The sequence below is a fragment of the Lissotriton helveticus genome, chromosome 8, assembly GCF_964261635.1.
Source record: "Lissotriton helveticus chromosome 8, aLisHel1.1, whole genome shotgun sequence".
Classification (NCBI taxonomy): Eukaryota; Metazoa; Chordata; class Amphibia; order Caudata; family Salamandridae; genus Lissotriton; species Lissotriton helveticus.
In genome coordinates, this window is record NC_136069.1 from 304472907 (window position 1) to 304486316 (window position 13410).

Sequence of the window (13410 nt, forward strand, 5' to 3'; positions counted from 1 at the left end):
ACCCCAGGAATACCCTGGGAAGGCACTTCCATGGGCATGGAAAATATCAGTAGTGGGAAGTCTTCCTCCAAATACCAAGAGGACGTGAATCACTTTTGAAGGTGACTCTGGAGGAGGAGAACTTTGAGGTCCCTTTTGAAAGCCTGGGAGGAGGCAGTGGTCCGGAGCTGAGGCGGAAGTGAGTTCCAGATTCTCACTGCGCTGCCTGAAAAGGATTGTGCCATTGTTCTCTCCTTCTTGAAAGTGGGAGGTTCAAGTAGAAGATTCCCCGCATTGCGTGAGGGTCTGGAGCCTCCAGAGAGTTTCAGTTTATTCGCCAGGTAGCGAGGAGGAGGAGGAGTGCAAGGCTTTGTGGGTGATACAGGCGGTGTTGTAGATAGCTCTAGCCTCGAAGGGGAGCCAGCGAAGGGTGGATAACATCGGAGTGATATGATCGCTTCTTTTGGCCCCATAGATGAAGCGAGCTGCTGAGTGGAAAACAGACTTAAGTGGGGACAAGTGGGATTTGGGGAGGCCAGTAAGAAGAGAATTGCAGTAGTCTAATCTGGAGAGGACCAGCGATTGCACCAGGGTTATAAGGTCCTGTTCCAGGAAGAAGCGTCTGATTACCCAAAGAAGGCGCAGTTGGTAACGAGCAGATTTTGCAATAGAATTGATGTGGGGTGTTAGATTGAGTTTTTTGTCTAGAATAACTCCAAGGGATTTTGCGCTGTCGACAATGATGGGTTTAGTGTTGAGTAGATTCATCTGATCCATCCATGATTGAACCGGGGGGGGAGAGAGTGAGGAGGAGAAGAGGAGGAATTCAGTTTTGGAAGGATTCAGAATCAGTTGATGAGTTGACATCCAGTTTCGGATGGAGTCCAGAGTAGACATTAGGAAGGAGAGATCATGGGTGGAGGCAACCTTGAGGTAGAGTTGTGTCGTCTGCATAGAGATGGTAGTGAATCCCGGATTTGCTTAGGAGGTTTCCCAGTGGTTCTAAGTAGAGATTGAACAATGTGGGTGCAAGTATAGAGCTTGAGGAACACCCTGACCTACCGCCACAGGAGAAGAAAGACTGTTCGCAATTTTGATCATTTGGGATCTGTCAGAGAGGAAGGATGCAAACCATTTAAGCACAGTGCCCTCCATGCCCATTCTCTGTTGAAGGATATTGAGGAGGGTGTTGTGATTGACAGTGTCAAAGGCTGCAGAAAGGTCCAGGAGAATTAGAAGACGGGACCCCCCCGAATCGAGTATCCTCAGCGCGTCATCAACCACTTGCAGTAGGGCTGTTTCAGTGCTGCAGTTTTGCATGAAGCCAGACTGACAATTGTCAAGAAGATCATTGTCCTTGATATGACGAGAGAGTTGTTTTGCTACACATCTTTCTGTGATCTTCGCAAGGAAGGGAATGTTAGTGATGGGGCGGAAGTTGTTGAGGTCCTTCGCATCAGCAGTGGGCTTTTTAAGCAGAGGGGTGACCTGCCCAGTTTTGAAGGGGACAGGAAGGGAGCCTTGCCAGAGAGAGAGGTTGATCAGAGTGGCCCAATAGGAAAGGGAATGGGTATAGAAGTCCAAGGCAATGGCACTGGGGATAGGGTCAAGAGAATTGTTGGAGGGCTTTGTTTCGCGTATGCACTTGAGAAGGGCATCTTCAGATATGGGGTCAAAGCTCTGCCAGATGGCTAAGGATTTGCGCTCCTCTGGAGGTGTAGGATGCGCGACCTGATCCACAAGTGATTTCACTTTTTCATCGAAGAAAATAGCGAAATCCGCTGTTCTCTTAGTAGGATCCTCCAACTCGAAAGAAGGGGGAGAGCAGCTCGGAGACTTGACGAGCTCGAATAGTTTTTTAGGTCTATTTTTGGCGGAGTCAAGGAGGGTTTTGAAGTGCGCCGCTTTCTCAAGGAAGATATGCTTGTGGTGCCTGGATCTTGCTGTGCGAAGCATGGCTAAATTGTCTGTGGAGGGCACTTGCCTCCATTGCTTCTCCAGGAATCTTAGCTGCTTCCTTTCCTCATAAAGGGATTTGTTGAACCAAGGTGCTGAGGGAGTGGGCCTTATCCTTTTGAGTGGAGCGACGTTATTAATTTCAGCTGCAAGAACTGTGAGGCATTGGGAGGTGAGATCGTCAACAGCTATGTTTGGGTCTAGCCTTGGAAGTGATAGCAAGGCTGATTCACAGAGGGGACCGACATCAATATTTTTGGCATCACGGAACCAGGAGATGGCCCTCTTGGGTTGGCCAAGAGTTATAGAGTGTGAAAGTTGGAGAGAATGGGATGAGGTGGTGGTCAGACCAATCAACATGGAATGGGGAAGAGGTAGAAAGCATGCCTGCTTTAGAAATAACAAGGTCCAGGATTGCACCCTTAGAGTGGGTTGGTTCAATGCAGTGTTGGATAAGATCGTTTGTAGAAAGGAAGGTGGCCAGAGAGTTCGCAGAGGAGTCTTGCGATACGCCCCAGTGGAGATTAAAGTCACCCACGAAGGTCTGATTGTCACTTTGTGTATATTGGTCGCTGATGAAGTCAGTGAGATCCTCTATAAACGAAGGGCCACTACGAGGCGGGCGGTAAATGATATGGAATCTGAGTGATGGACGGTGTTTCAATTGAAGCTCAAGAGAAAGGCATTCAAAGGTGAGGGAGGAACTGCTTGGAGAAGCCTTAAGTTGGAGGGCGTTTCTAAAAATGACTGCCACACCTCCCCCCGTGTTCTCAGTTCTGTCATTCCTAAATATGGAGTAACCTGTGGGTACTAGGAGATCAAAAATAGAGTGAGAGGTATCTTTGAACCAGGTCTCAGTGAGGAAGAGCATGTCAAGATTGTGAAGGGTGATGGTATCGGAGATTTCAAGTTTGTGTTTTACTGCAGATCTGCAGTTGTGAAGCATACAGCGCAGCTCTGTCAAGACTGTTTAGGTGACAGGGGCACTTGGGCTCTGCAGGGTGATTGGGATATTGTACTTATGTGGGGGTGCTCGGGAAGGTTTAGGTGGATGCTTTGTTCTGACAGAGGTGATGGTCGGAATAGTGTGGATAGTGGGGTTACTAGGGTATGTCTGTTGAAGGAGGGTGGCGTTCAAGGGCTTGTGTGAATTCAAGACGTTTGCGGACGAGAGGTTGGACTTGGCTGTATTGGGGTGAAGGGGCAAGGTGCATCTCATGGGAGGTTGAGAGGGAGTAGAGGTGCATGGATGGGTGGAGATCTTAGAGCATAAAAGTGAAATGGCAGCTGTAAGCTGGGAAATGGAGGTGATCAGAGAGCCTAGCGTATTTTCCAGTGAGAATGAGGCAGAGCACGGAAGGTTGGGTGGCTCGATTGAGACATGAGGTGGTGGTATTGGTGGTGCAAGGCAGGAAGAGGTGGGGGGTAGGAGGTAAGTTGGGGAGAGGTGGGGGGACAGTAGGTGAGTTGGGGAGAGGTGGGGGGACAGGAGGTAAGTTGGGGTGTGGGGTTCACAGGTGGAGTAAGTGCATTGGGCGTTAAAGGAGAGTTGTCATTGTTGGTATCGCAAGAGGGAGAGGAGTTAAGGACAAGTTTAGAGGGAGAAAGGTGCGGAACACGGCGGTAGGGGAGTAGGAGGGGGGAGGACTGAGTAGCGTTATGGGTATGTAGGAGGTTAGGGAGGAAGCGAGGTGCAGTAGTTGTGGAGGTCCTGACAGTTAGGAGAGGTGGCGATGAGGGAACGGTCATCTGGCAGAGTGAGGGGGATTGAAAGAGAGGGAAGTTGTGGAAGGGAAATAGTCCTGCTGGGCCCGAGGGAGGGAGATGGGAGGGGTTACTGGGAGAGGAAAGCATAGGGAAAATTCATCGGGGGAGAGGGTTGGAGGAGAGGTGAACTAAGAAGGGGGGTGATAGGGAGAAGTATGGGGGAGGAAAAGAGATTTGAGTATTGCGATAGTGCGGATGGTACGAGGAGCGTATTAGCTAATGGTAAGGCTGAAGTAATGTGGGAGGGGACATGCTGTGAGGGGGGAGGAATAGGAGATGAGGTAAGTTGGGGCGGAGAGGGAAGAGGACCGACCTGTGCTACTCGAGAGTGCAGCCCGTTTGAGTGGGGTGGGGTCGGCGGGGGAGAAAGGGAGAAATGGGTGGAGCTGGACGGAGAGACGGGGGAAACCCGATTGCAGAGGAGGGGAGTAAGGAGGGGAAGAGGTGGTCAAAGAGCGAGAGGCAGGTGTCTTTGCCTTGGATCATGACAGTACCGTTGTTATAGAGTGAGATGGTGAGGTAGCCATTGAAGCACTCAGAGGGGGAGATTTTTAGTTGTTTCCCATAGGGGATAGAGGAGGAGGAGGTGACATTGAGGGAATTGTAAAAACTGTTGGACCAAGAGAGGGTGTCGCGAGTGAAGAAAATGAGATCGTTTTTGAGCCTCCCAAGACAACCATTGTAAAATTGATCAACGAAAAGGGAGTCCGGGAAACGTTCAATAGTGTTATGCTTCAGTCGTTTTATTGTAGCTTTAGATTGATTGGGAGGAAAAATGATTTTGTAGCAATTGGCTCCAGTCTTAACTCGGGAGGTGGCCATGTTGTGTGGATGAGGCGAGGAAGGGTGGGGGAGGGATGAGAGGGGTGTTATTGGGAAAGCAGTGGTGAGGAAAAATAAAAGAGCGAAACGGGGGCGCATAATCCAGGCGTTTATGGTGAGAAAACCGAATTAATGTACAGTCAGGGAAGTGCGGTGGGAAATTGTTGGGCCCTTCATCTAGGAGTATGAGGTGCCACCTGGCACTAAATAAAAGTTACAGGGGACATAATTGCAGATAGTAGGGACCCATCACAGAGCAGATACAGACAAAGTAGAACAGAATAAAAATGACCACCCAGAGATCGTTAGAGTACACTGAACTTAGTCCCAGCCTGCTGCTAGAACCAAATTCGGTACCAGCCGCCATGTAAGCCCAAGTTCTCACCAGACTACTATATGACCTGAAGCTCCTATGAGACACTAACGTTAGGGCAAAGAGCATAAGGTGGATCCTAAGTTGATTAACAATGTCTAGAAAATGCACAGCAACCTCGTCATCTTCAGACCACCTCTGATGCCGCAGGAGTCATGACTCAGTTTGAACTGATCAAAAGGAGAAAGTTACTTAATAGGTGCAGCAGGCACTACTAGATGTGCACCTGTGAAAAAGTCTAAACAATGCAGCTGGTATTATTTGCTGTGCATCTAATGTGTGCACTACTTGCTGCGTAGCTGTAGAGAAGGGGCCTAAGCGAAGCAGCTGGCGCTACTTGCTGCGCAACTGTAACATGCCTAAACGGTGCAGCTGGCACTACTTGCTGCGCAACTGTAAAAAGAGCCTAAGCGATGCCGCTGGCACTGCTTGCTGCGTAACTGTAAAATGCCGAAATGGTCCAGCTGGCACTACTTGCAGCGCAGCTGTAGAAAAAGGCCTAAACGATGCAGCTGGCACTACTTGCTGCGCAGCTGTACAAGTGTTAAAACTAAGAACCACACAGTTGAAGAGTTAAGCGGATGGCAATTATGATGGAAGAATGCATTTCTCGCAGAAGCCCGCAGAGCTGTCCAGTTGTTGCAGGAAGCAATTGGCTGTGAAGAGGACACATCTAGAAGACAGACTGCTAGCTCACTTAATACAGCTCAGTAGTAGGGAATATGTACTCTGGAAGATAGTGCGCGCTGGTGCGCGCTGTGCGTGGCGACGAGGCGCTCACCTGCTCCCAGGTCTGCTCCCAGCTCTCCCCCGAAGTTGAAGGGCAAGCTTGTGTCCATGAGAGACCAGACAGAGACTAAATAGGTGTATCAGCAGAGGACTTGCTGCGCTGCAGAAAGAGAGAGCCTTCCCGACCTCCTGTGGTGCTTCAGCAGTTATCGGGCTCGCTCACCGCACCCCTCTGTTCACGCCTCTACTCTTGCTACTTAAACTGATGCATCCAAAGCCAGCAATGGGGGGAGGGGACGGGAGGAGGCCCTTAGCACCCTGCAGAACTTCGTTTCACGTGGGAGTGCTCACCGGGGCATCGCTCATCCGACCTCACCCTATGGCCACCCACAGGGCACCCAATGACTCATGCGCCGGTAGGGGAGAAGCAAGGAGAGGCCCTCAGGTCGCCACAGCGTTTCGCGGAATCACCGCGGCCGCCATCTTAAGGTCAGGCAGAGGGAGTCTGTTACCTCGACGCTGCTACCAGGCACCGCACCTCCGCTCACTCTCCGGGGCTTACCGCCAGTATCCTCGTCGTCCCAGTGCCCCCTTCTAATCTCGGCAGCACCGCCGAGACCTCCCGGCAGCAGCTCCTCGCCGAGGCTCACCGGCCGCCATCTTGTCCTCACTGACCGGCCGCAAAGTCCACTCGTGCGAGCCCCCACGGACCCCCGGGAAGCCAAAGGTACCGGCCGCTGGTGCCCTGGGAGCTCCGCCGCACTCGGCTGCTCCGTGGAGTCGGTGCTACAGGTAGGGCCGCCACAATCGCCTGCCGCACAGCGCATGGACCGGGAGCCGAAGCAGGCTCCGTCTCCGTCCTAGCCCCGCCCTCCGTCTCCGCCCTCCTTGTCTCATAAAGAGCCAGGGTAGTCTTGTTATAAATAAATATACTTTATTTTTCATAACAACTTGTGTGGTGTCCTTTCACTTGGTGTTCAAGGGGTAAATGTGATGGTAAAACAGCCAGCTTAACACGCCCTCTAGAGTTTAGCCTAAAGACTGCACGTGTCCATGCTACTAGGATAGCTGGTCTATCAGGTTGACTTACAACCAAACATCAATAAGGGTTGTTTGGACTGATACAAAGTGTTCACTAGAATAGTGAACATTATATATCAGGCCAACTTCTCACAGTGCACAGCTGTTGTCTCGTTTGCCGCCAGAAACTATTGCAATAGTTCTCTGCCGAGAACGCGCTTCGCGCGTCTCTACGCCGAGACCTAAAAATCATGTGCATAAATCTCTGAACAACTCATCCAGACAAAGGATTCACCGAGGGGTTGAGGTAGTGAGAACCTAGAGACTAAGTTTGGGCTAGTTTTGGTTTGAGCTGATGGCAGGCATGCAACTGCTCTGCAGCACCTTTGAATGTATGCACTAACCCTCTTGTGATTCAGCTTCGTGTGTTTCCTGGTTGAATCAGCTGAGTATGTCTGCAAAGTAGCAGTCTATGCCTGTAAGGAGCACTGTTAGATAATGCATCCAAGAGCCCAGTCCTATATCTCTAGTGCATTTTGTAACAGAAAGAGGGACTTTCCAAACAAAACATTTGTTTGCCAGGTTGTGCCTTAGTAAATTTCTCAATCTCAATTGTGTTGAAAATTATTTTAGTGTCACAAAATTGACTTTAATTCCAAAGCACTGAAGCTGTTCTACGCTGCTCCACATTTTTCGGAAAAGCTACGTCAGTCATAACATTTGTGTGTATGTGGGAATCTGCATAACATCATCCAAACGTTAAATTCTGAATTTTACACCACATTCAGTTTTTGTTTACTTTGATATAACAATAGATCCCCAAAATCCCATATGGCTGCAACTATTAGAACACCAAGCACAATAGACATGTGAAAACTAGCAGTGGGAACTAATTCTATACGTGACGCCATCATGCACAACAAATTATTCAAAATTCGCACAGGACACTAATGTCTGGAACAGCAAAACACACAAGATGGACGGAATGTTGCACAATGGCAAAACATTCACCCCCAGTCACAGATCTGGGTTTAATCCATCATTATTTTTCTCACCAAGCCACCCCAGTTCAGACATGGCCATATGCAAATCAGTCTTGACCCTGTGCCTCATGGAACAGTCCAGCCCGAACTGCCAAGCCATGTCTTTCCTGGACCGGAATCAAGCATCCTAGGACCGGTTTCTGGCTATCAGCCGTCTTCAGCCAGGATAGCTTGACTCCAGTGACGTGAGTCCTGTGCACTCCACACCACTGGAGTCAAGCATACAGTTCTTTAGAGGTGCACTTGTTCACTGCATTTCATACTTGCACCACCTCCCAAGTAACGAAGTTCGTAATTGATAAAATATGCACAGGCTGTGCCTTGAACACTTGCAGTCCCAAAGCTGCTGACGAAGGGGAAACTTGAAACGCGTTCGGCGGAAGGACGATTTATCTTGAAAAGCCAGTCCTTTTGGAGGTGACCTTGCAGCATTTCATTAAATCAAGGCGAAAAACAAACCCACTTCGTGTTTCTTCCACAGGGGCAACTTGTATGAATTTATGTTAGCGGCCATGTCCGGTCGCGGAAGGAAGACACTGCAAATGCGGGCCCGAGATGCCTTCGAGTGATGACATCGTTACTCGGGAGGTGGTGCAAGTATGAAATGCAGTGAACGTAGTGCACCTCTAAAGAACTGTATGCCTTTCGCCCACTGGGGTTTTCATGAACTTTTAGCAATTACAAGGCAAAACTCATTGGAGTAAAACTAAACAGTGCAAACTACACGAACCAGAAGGCCGATGGTGAGGCCACACCCACAGAGGGAAGTTCGTAATTGATAAAATATGCACAGGCTGTGCCTTGAACACTTGCAGTCCCAAAGCTGCTGACGAAGGGGAAACTGGAAACGTGTTTGGCGGAGGGACGATTTATCTTGAAAAGCCGGTCCTTTTGGAGGTGACATTGCAGCATTTTATTAAATCAAAGCGAAAAACAAACCCACTTGGTGTTTCTTCCACAGGGGCAACTTGTATGAATTTATCTATATCTATATATTTTTTTTACTACATCCATGCTTCTAACCATATCTATATTTAAGAAAGTAATCCCTGTCATACATAAGGATATTGCAAGCAACCTAGGATTTCCAGTACCACAGAGGAACAAGGCGAAAGGCATCGTTCCTTTACCAGGTCATAGAACTCCAAGGGTACTTGCAATATCATCATAATGAACAGTAGGGGTACTTTATTCCTTACAATAATACATGGTCCATACCATCATCCACCCCACAACCCACTTAAATCCTTGGTGTCTTGCTCCTTCATGTTCATTGCAGACTACAATAATAAAAGCAGAATCTAAACTATGAAATTAAACACACCAAGAAGAAGTAACTGTTGCAAAAAATGTTTTGGAATCAGTTCAATATAAATCAGGTTAAAAAATGATGTGGCTGGCTCAGACTGTATAGAAACATGCAGAGATTATCTTTCCTGCAATGACCCAACAGGCGGAAAATAAAAACCTTTTGCCAAAAATATTTTCTGCTAATCGCTTTTGTTTTAGAAAAAGAAATGAGAAGGAAAACCAACTAACGTTTTCCTTGTTTAAACTGCAACTGTAACTATGGTCTATGACCGGTCATTCACTCTGGCTGCTGGCAAATGTAATAACAGAGTTGAGCAGCTATGAAATTTCTTTACCATAGGCGACCAGAGACCAGACTAGTCACCTGTAATAAGGAAATTATAGGTTTTTATAAATCAACTGCACCTTGTATATAGAGATAAACAAATACACAAAAACATCCAAGTCTATGGATTTATCAAATTAACCTTTGCATTTAGAAGGTGCTACTTTACAAACTTGTTCAGTTAAAAAACATTTAATTTGTAACATATCTGTGACAAAGCTTGATTGAACAAAAATAGCTGCTTCCCATAAAGATACAGCATTGAAATGGAAAAAAGCCATCAAAAACTGTGCGAATTTTAATGTGACATCAACACTGGCAAAGGAAGTTCCAATGTAAACTCAAGACGCAAATACTTGCCAATAAAGTGTTCTAGTCTAGAAACAAACAAGGTTTACCCTGGCTGACTGAAGAGAACCAACAGTAAACATCAGAAGATCCCATGTACCTTGCAAAATACCCTACTGAATTTTATCAATAGTAAACATAAAAAAAAAGAGAAAACATTCAACCGAAACTCAAAGAAGGAGCCATTGCTTAAGTTCACTTCACAAAAGAATTAAATTACATTAGGTGCACTTTTGGGAATGTTAAACTGAAAAAGTAATTAACATGTAGAAATCTTAGGTTATGATTCAGGGACATATGCAGGCCGATTTAAGTTGGGTTTACTTACAGGGTCCATGTAACCGGGCTTGAATCCTTGACGCCTCAGTTCTTCCTGTTCTCGGTGGCGCATAAATTCTTCTTCACGCATTCTACGTTCCTCTTCTTGCCTGTAGGCATTTCAAATAATTAAAAATATTCAATACCAATATTGTTTAATTCGAAGCAAGCGTGCCATTAAATAAAAAATGTACGCCGTACTTGAGAATGAATTTGTTTTTGCTGGAGAAACCCCACTTAACAGTTTTATAAAGTGAAGCATTTCATTAAGCATTTGTTAAACCACCAAAGTAATGATCAGAAAACTACCACCACTGAGGTCAAACAGCTTATTGGGATTCATCCCACACACAGCCACAAGAAAAGGCATATAATTAATAATTTAAGTACAGATAATCCAGCCACGAATATAAGTTGCTTCAAAATGTTAATGTCCAATTTAAAAAAAATAAAGTTTTTTTAAGAGAACTAATTTTGTGAAGAGACCAGGAGTAGCTCTAGGTCTGCATCTGCTGGCATGAAAAGATAAGCACTGATGTCAAGACACATGTGTGGCACTTATTTGCAGCTCCACACGTCACTTCCTGAGCCGAACAATGTTGGCAGGGTACTGCATGATAATTTCCAAATCCAGTCTGACGGCTGGGGAATATTTAAAAGGCGAAGGATCTGAGCTTAGAAGTATCCACTAGAAAAGTCCATTAATAAACTGCTTTATGGTCCACTGTGAGTAAAGCATGGATGAAGCGTATTAGTTTCTGAACTACTGCCAGATTCACCCACACCAACGACTACTTAAGATCACTGTTGTGTAGATCTACCAAATTTGAAGTATTTTACATTGTTGTGTGGATATTGGGTGCAATTTTGTGCACCGTACACAAACGCTTCCAATTAAGAGTTACAAATCTTTGCGGTTGCTAGCACTCGTGCCTGGGCAGAGATGTTACTGCAGTCCATCAGCAGGGCCAAACGACCCAATTCTAGGTAGTCAGGTACCATGCTTTCAGGCAAATGTAGATCCTTGTAATTAAGTATCTCTCCATTGTGCTTGGGGAGAAGCCTGGGGTCATCTTCAATAGTATCACTGGAAATATGGACATTCTCAAAAAAGGAGTACAACTACTGGTGTGGCCATGCTATGATGAAAGAAAATGTGTATAGTGATCTTCCCTGATGAACAGCAATAATTAGGCTTAAAGTCAATGAAGCTGGGTGTGGGGGGATGTCTAAGAAAAATGCGCGAGTTGCTCGGCCTTTAGTAGCTCACGACGATTTTTACTGATCAGAAGTAGCTCTCACTACAGAAAAGGTTGGAGAGCCCTGCTCTGGACTGTACCAGGAGGCCTAAAGATCTTCTGTGGCCCTGCTGTCTTTGAAACGCTTTAAGGCAGAGTCCGCCTTTGAACCAAAAAGTCTTGAGCCATCAAATGGAATATCAGCAGAAAAGCCCGAAGAACGGAGCAAAGCTTGCCTCCTTGTTGCTACCGATGAACCCATAATACGTGCCACAGAGTCAGCAGTATCCATCCCTGATTGAATTACTTGGCGTGCTGCAGCTTGAGTCAGAAAGGACCTCCAAGAAGTTGGCACGGTCATCCTGAGGTAACTTAGAAGCCAACTGAACAACAGAGTCCATTAAAGCATGGCTGTATCTACCTAAAAGGCAAGTCGCATTTGTAGATTTTAAAGCAATACTGGCGGGAGAAAACACCTTTTTTGCTGCTTGCTCCATTTTCTTAGAATCTGTCACCCAATATAGTTGGGAACGCACTAGAAGACTGCTTCGAGCAAGATGCCTGTATAACCAGACTCTCAGGTGTTGGGTGAGATGACAAGAACGCCGGATCACTAGGTGCAGGCCTGTACCTTCTTGATATTGATCTAGATACAGCCGAAGCAGACAAAGGTTTCTGCCAGAGCTCCAAAATTGGCTCTGTTAAAGCTTCTGTAAAAGGAAGCAGAGGTTCAGAGGAAGAAGATGGATTATTCAAAACCTCTGTAAGAATGTTAGACTTGACCTCTGCAGTCGGAAGTTTAAGACCCAACAAATCAGCCCCCTTCCTTATCACCACATGGTAAGGTGCCACATCTTGTATTGCATCACCAGAAGCACAAGGTAGGTTATACTCCGGGGAAGTGTCAAGGCCACTTGCATCCTGAAGGCCTACAAATTCATCCACAGAATCTAAAATGTCACCATCCTCCTCGTGCAGATATTCCTCCGCCTCAATTAACCTTTGTGCCTCTCGTCGGAGAACACAACAGTGACGTCGCTGCAGGAGCCCCTGCGTCGATCCTCGACCGATCTAGCTGCAGAGCCGACCTAACCACACATGGAGTCCGCGGAGTCGGAGTGGAGGACCTCGGCGCCGGAAAATGCCAAGCCGGAGTAGACAGCATAAATGGCATAAAAGGAGCCTGGGGATAGTATTGAGGTATTCCCAGATTAAAAGCAAACTGACCCACGGGCCCGAAGGCAAGCCGGATGGAGTCGAGGCTCTTGCAAACATGCCAAACATAGCATTTAGAAAATGAGATGAATCTGCCCCAGGAGCAGGAAAAGAAGGGTAAGGAACCGTACCTTCCTGACGGGTGTCACCTGAGGCTGAACTGGAGCCTGCGGAGCCGGGGGGGTCGGCGCCCGCACAGGTGAAGTCTCATGGACTGGAGAGGACTCACCCGGAGTCAGCAAAGCCGCTGGAGCTGGAAAATCATCACAATGAGAAAAGACATCAGAAGGTAGAGACGCCACCGGCTTCGGAGAGGACACCGGCGTTCCAATAGGAGAAGGCGGAGGAGAAATATAATCCTTTCTTCGAGATCGTTCAACTGGAGTCACTGACCTCGACTTTGACCACGACCTCGTCTTCGACGTCGGTGTTCTTGACTTCGAAGAGCGATGTCATGAAGCGTGACTCCTCTTGGACCTCTTATGTTTTTTCGATCTCGACGTGTACGAAGACGAAGACTTAGCCCTTTTCCTTCCTCTCTTCATTTTAGCTTTGGCCATAAATCACTTGGCTTCCCGATCCTTGATCGTTTTTTTGTTCATTTTCTTACAGCTTCTGCACTCAGACATCGTGGTCCGAGTAAAGGCACCAAAGGCAATCTTCGTGCGGGTCAGTGATGGATATATGCCCGCCACAATCCCTACACGGTTTAAAAATGTTTTCCTCGAAGTAGCCATTTCCCAAAGAAACAGAAACAAGGATGGAAAATGCTACTTACCACTATGCATCTGTTCTTGGCATGTAGAGCTGCAGAGTTACACACTATGCATAGATAACCATCTAGTGTTGGTCCCGGATGTTTGCAGTTTTTTTTGGTGTAGGAAGTATTTCTGAGTCACGAGATAGGTGACTCCTCCTTAGGATGATACTGTGCATGGGCATCGGCTCCATCCCCAGATTGTTTTT

The 13410-nt window shown here is 47.0% G+C and overlaps 1 protein-coding gene across 1 annotated transcript in view; it reads right to left on the reverse strand.

The window, feature by feature from the left end:
- PSPC1 (paraspeckle component 1) overlaps positions 1–13410 on the reverse strand; it is a 294586-nt gene that overhangs the window by 137019 nt on the left and 144157 nt on the right. The window contains exon 6 of the mRNA XM_078657072.1: positions 10002–10101. Within this exon, the coding sequence (XP_078513198.1) occupies positions 10002–10101 (100 nt within the window). The remainder of the gene's footprint in view (positions 1–10001; positions 10102–13410) is intronic.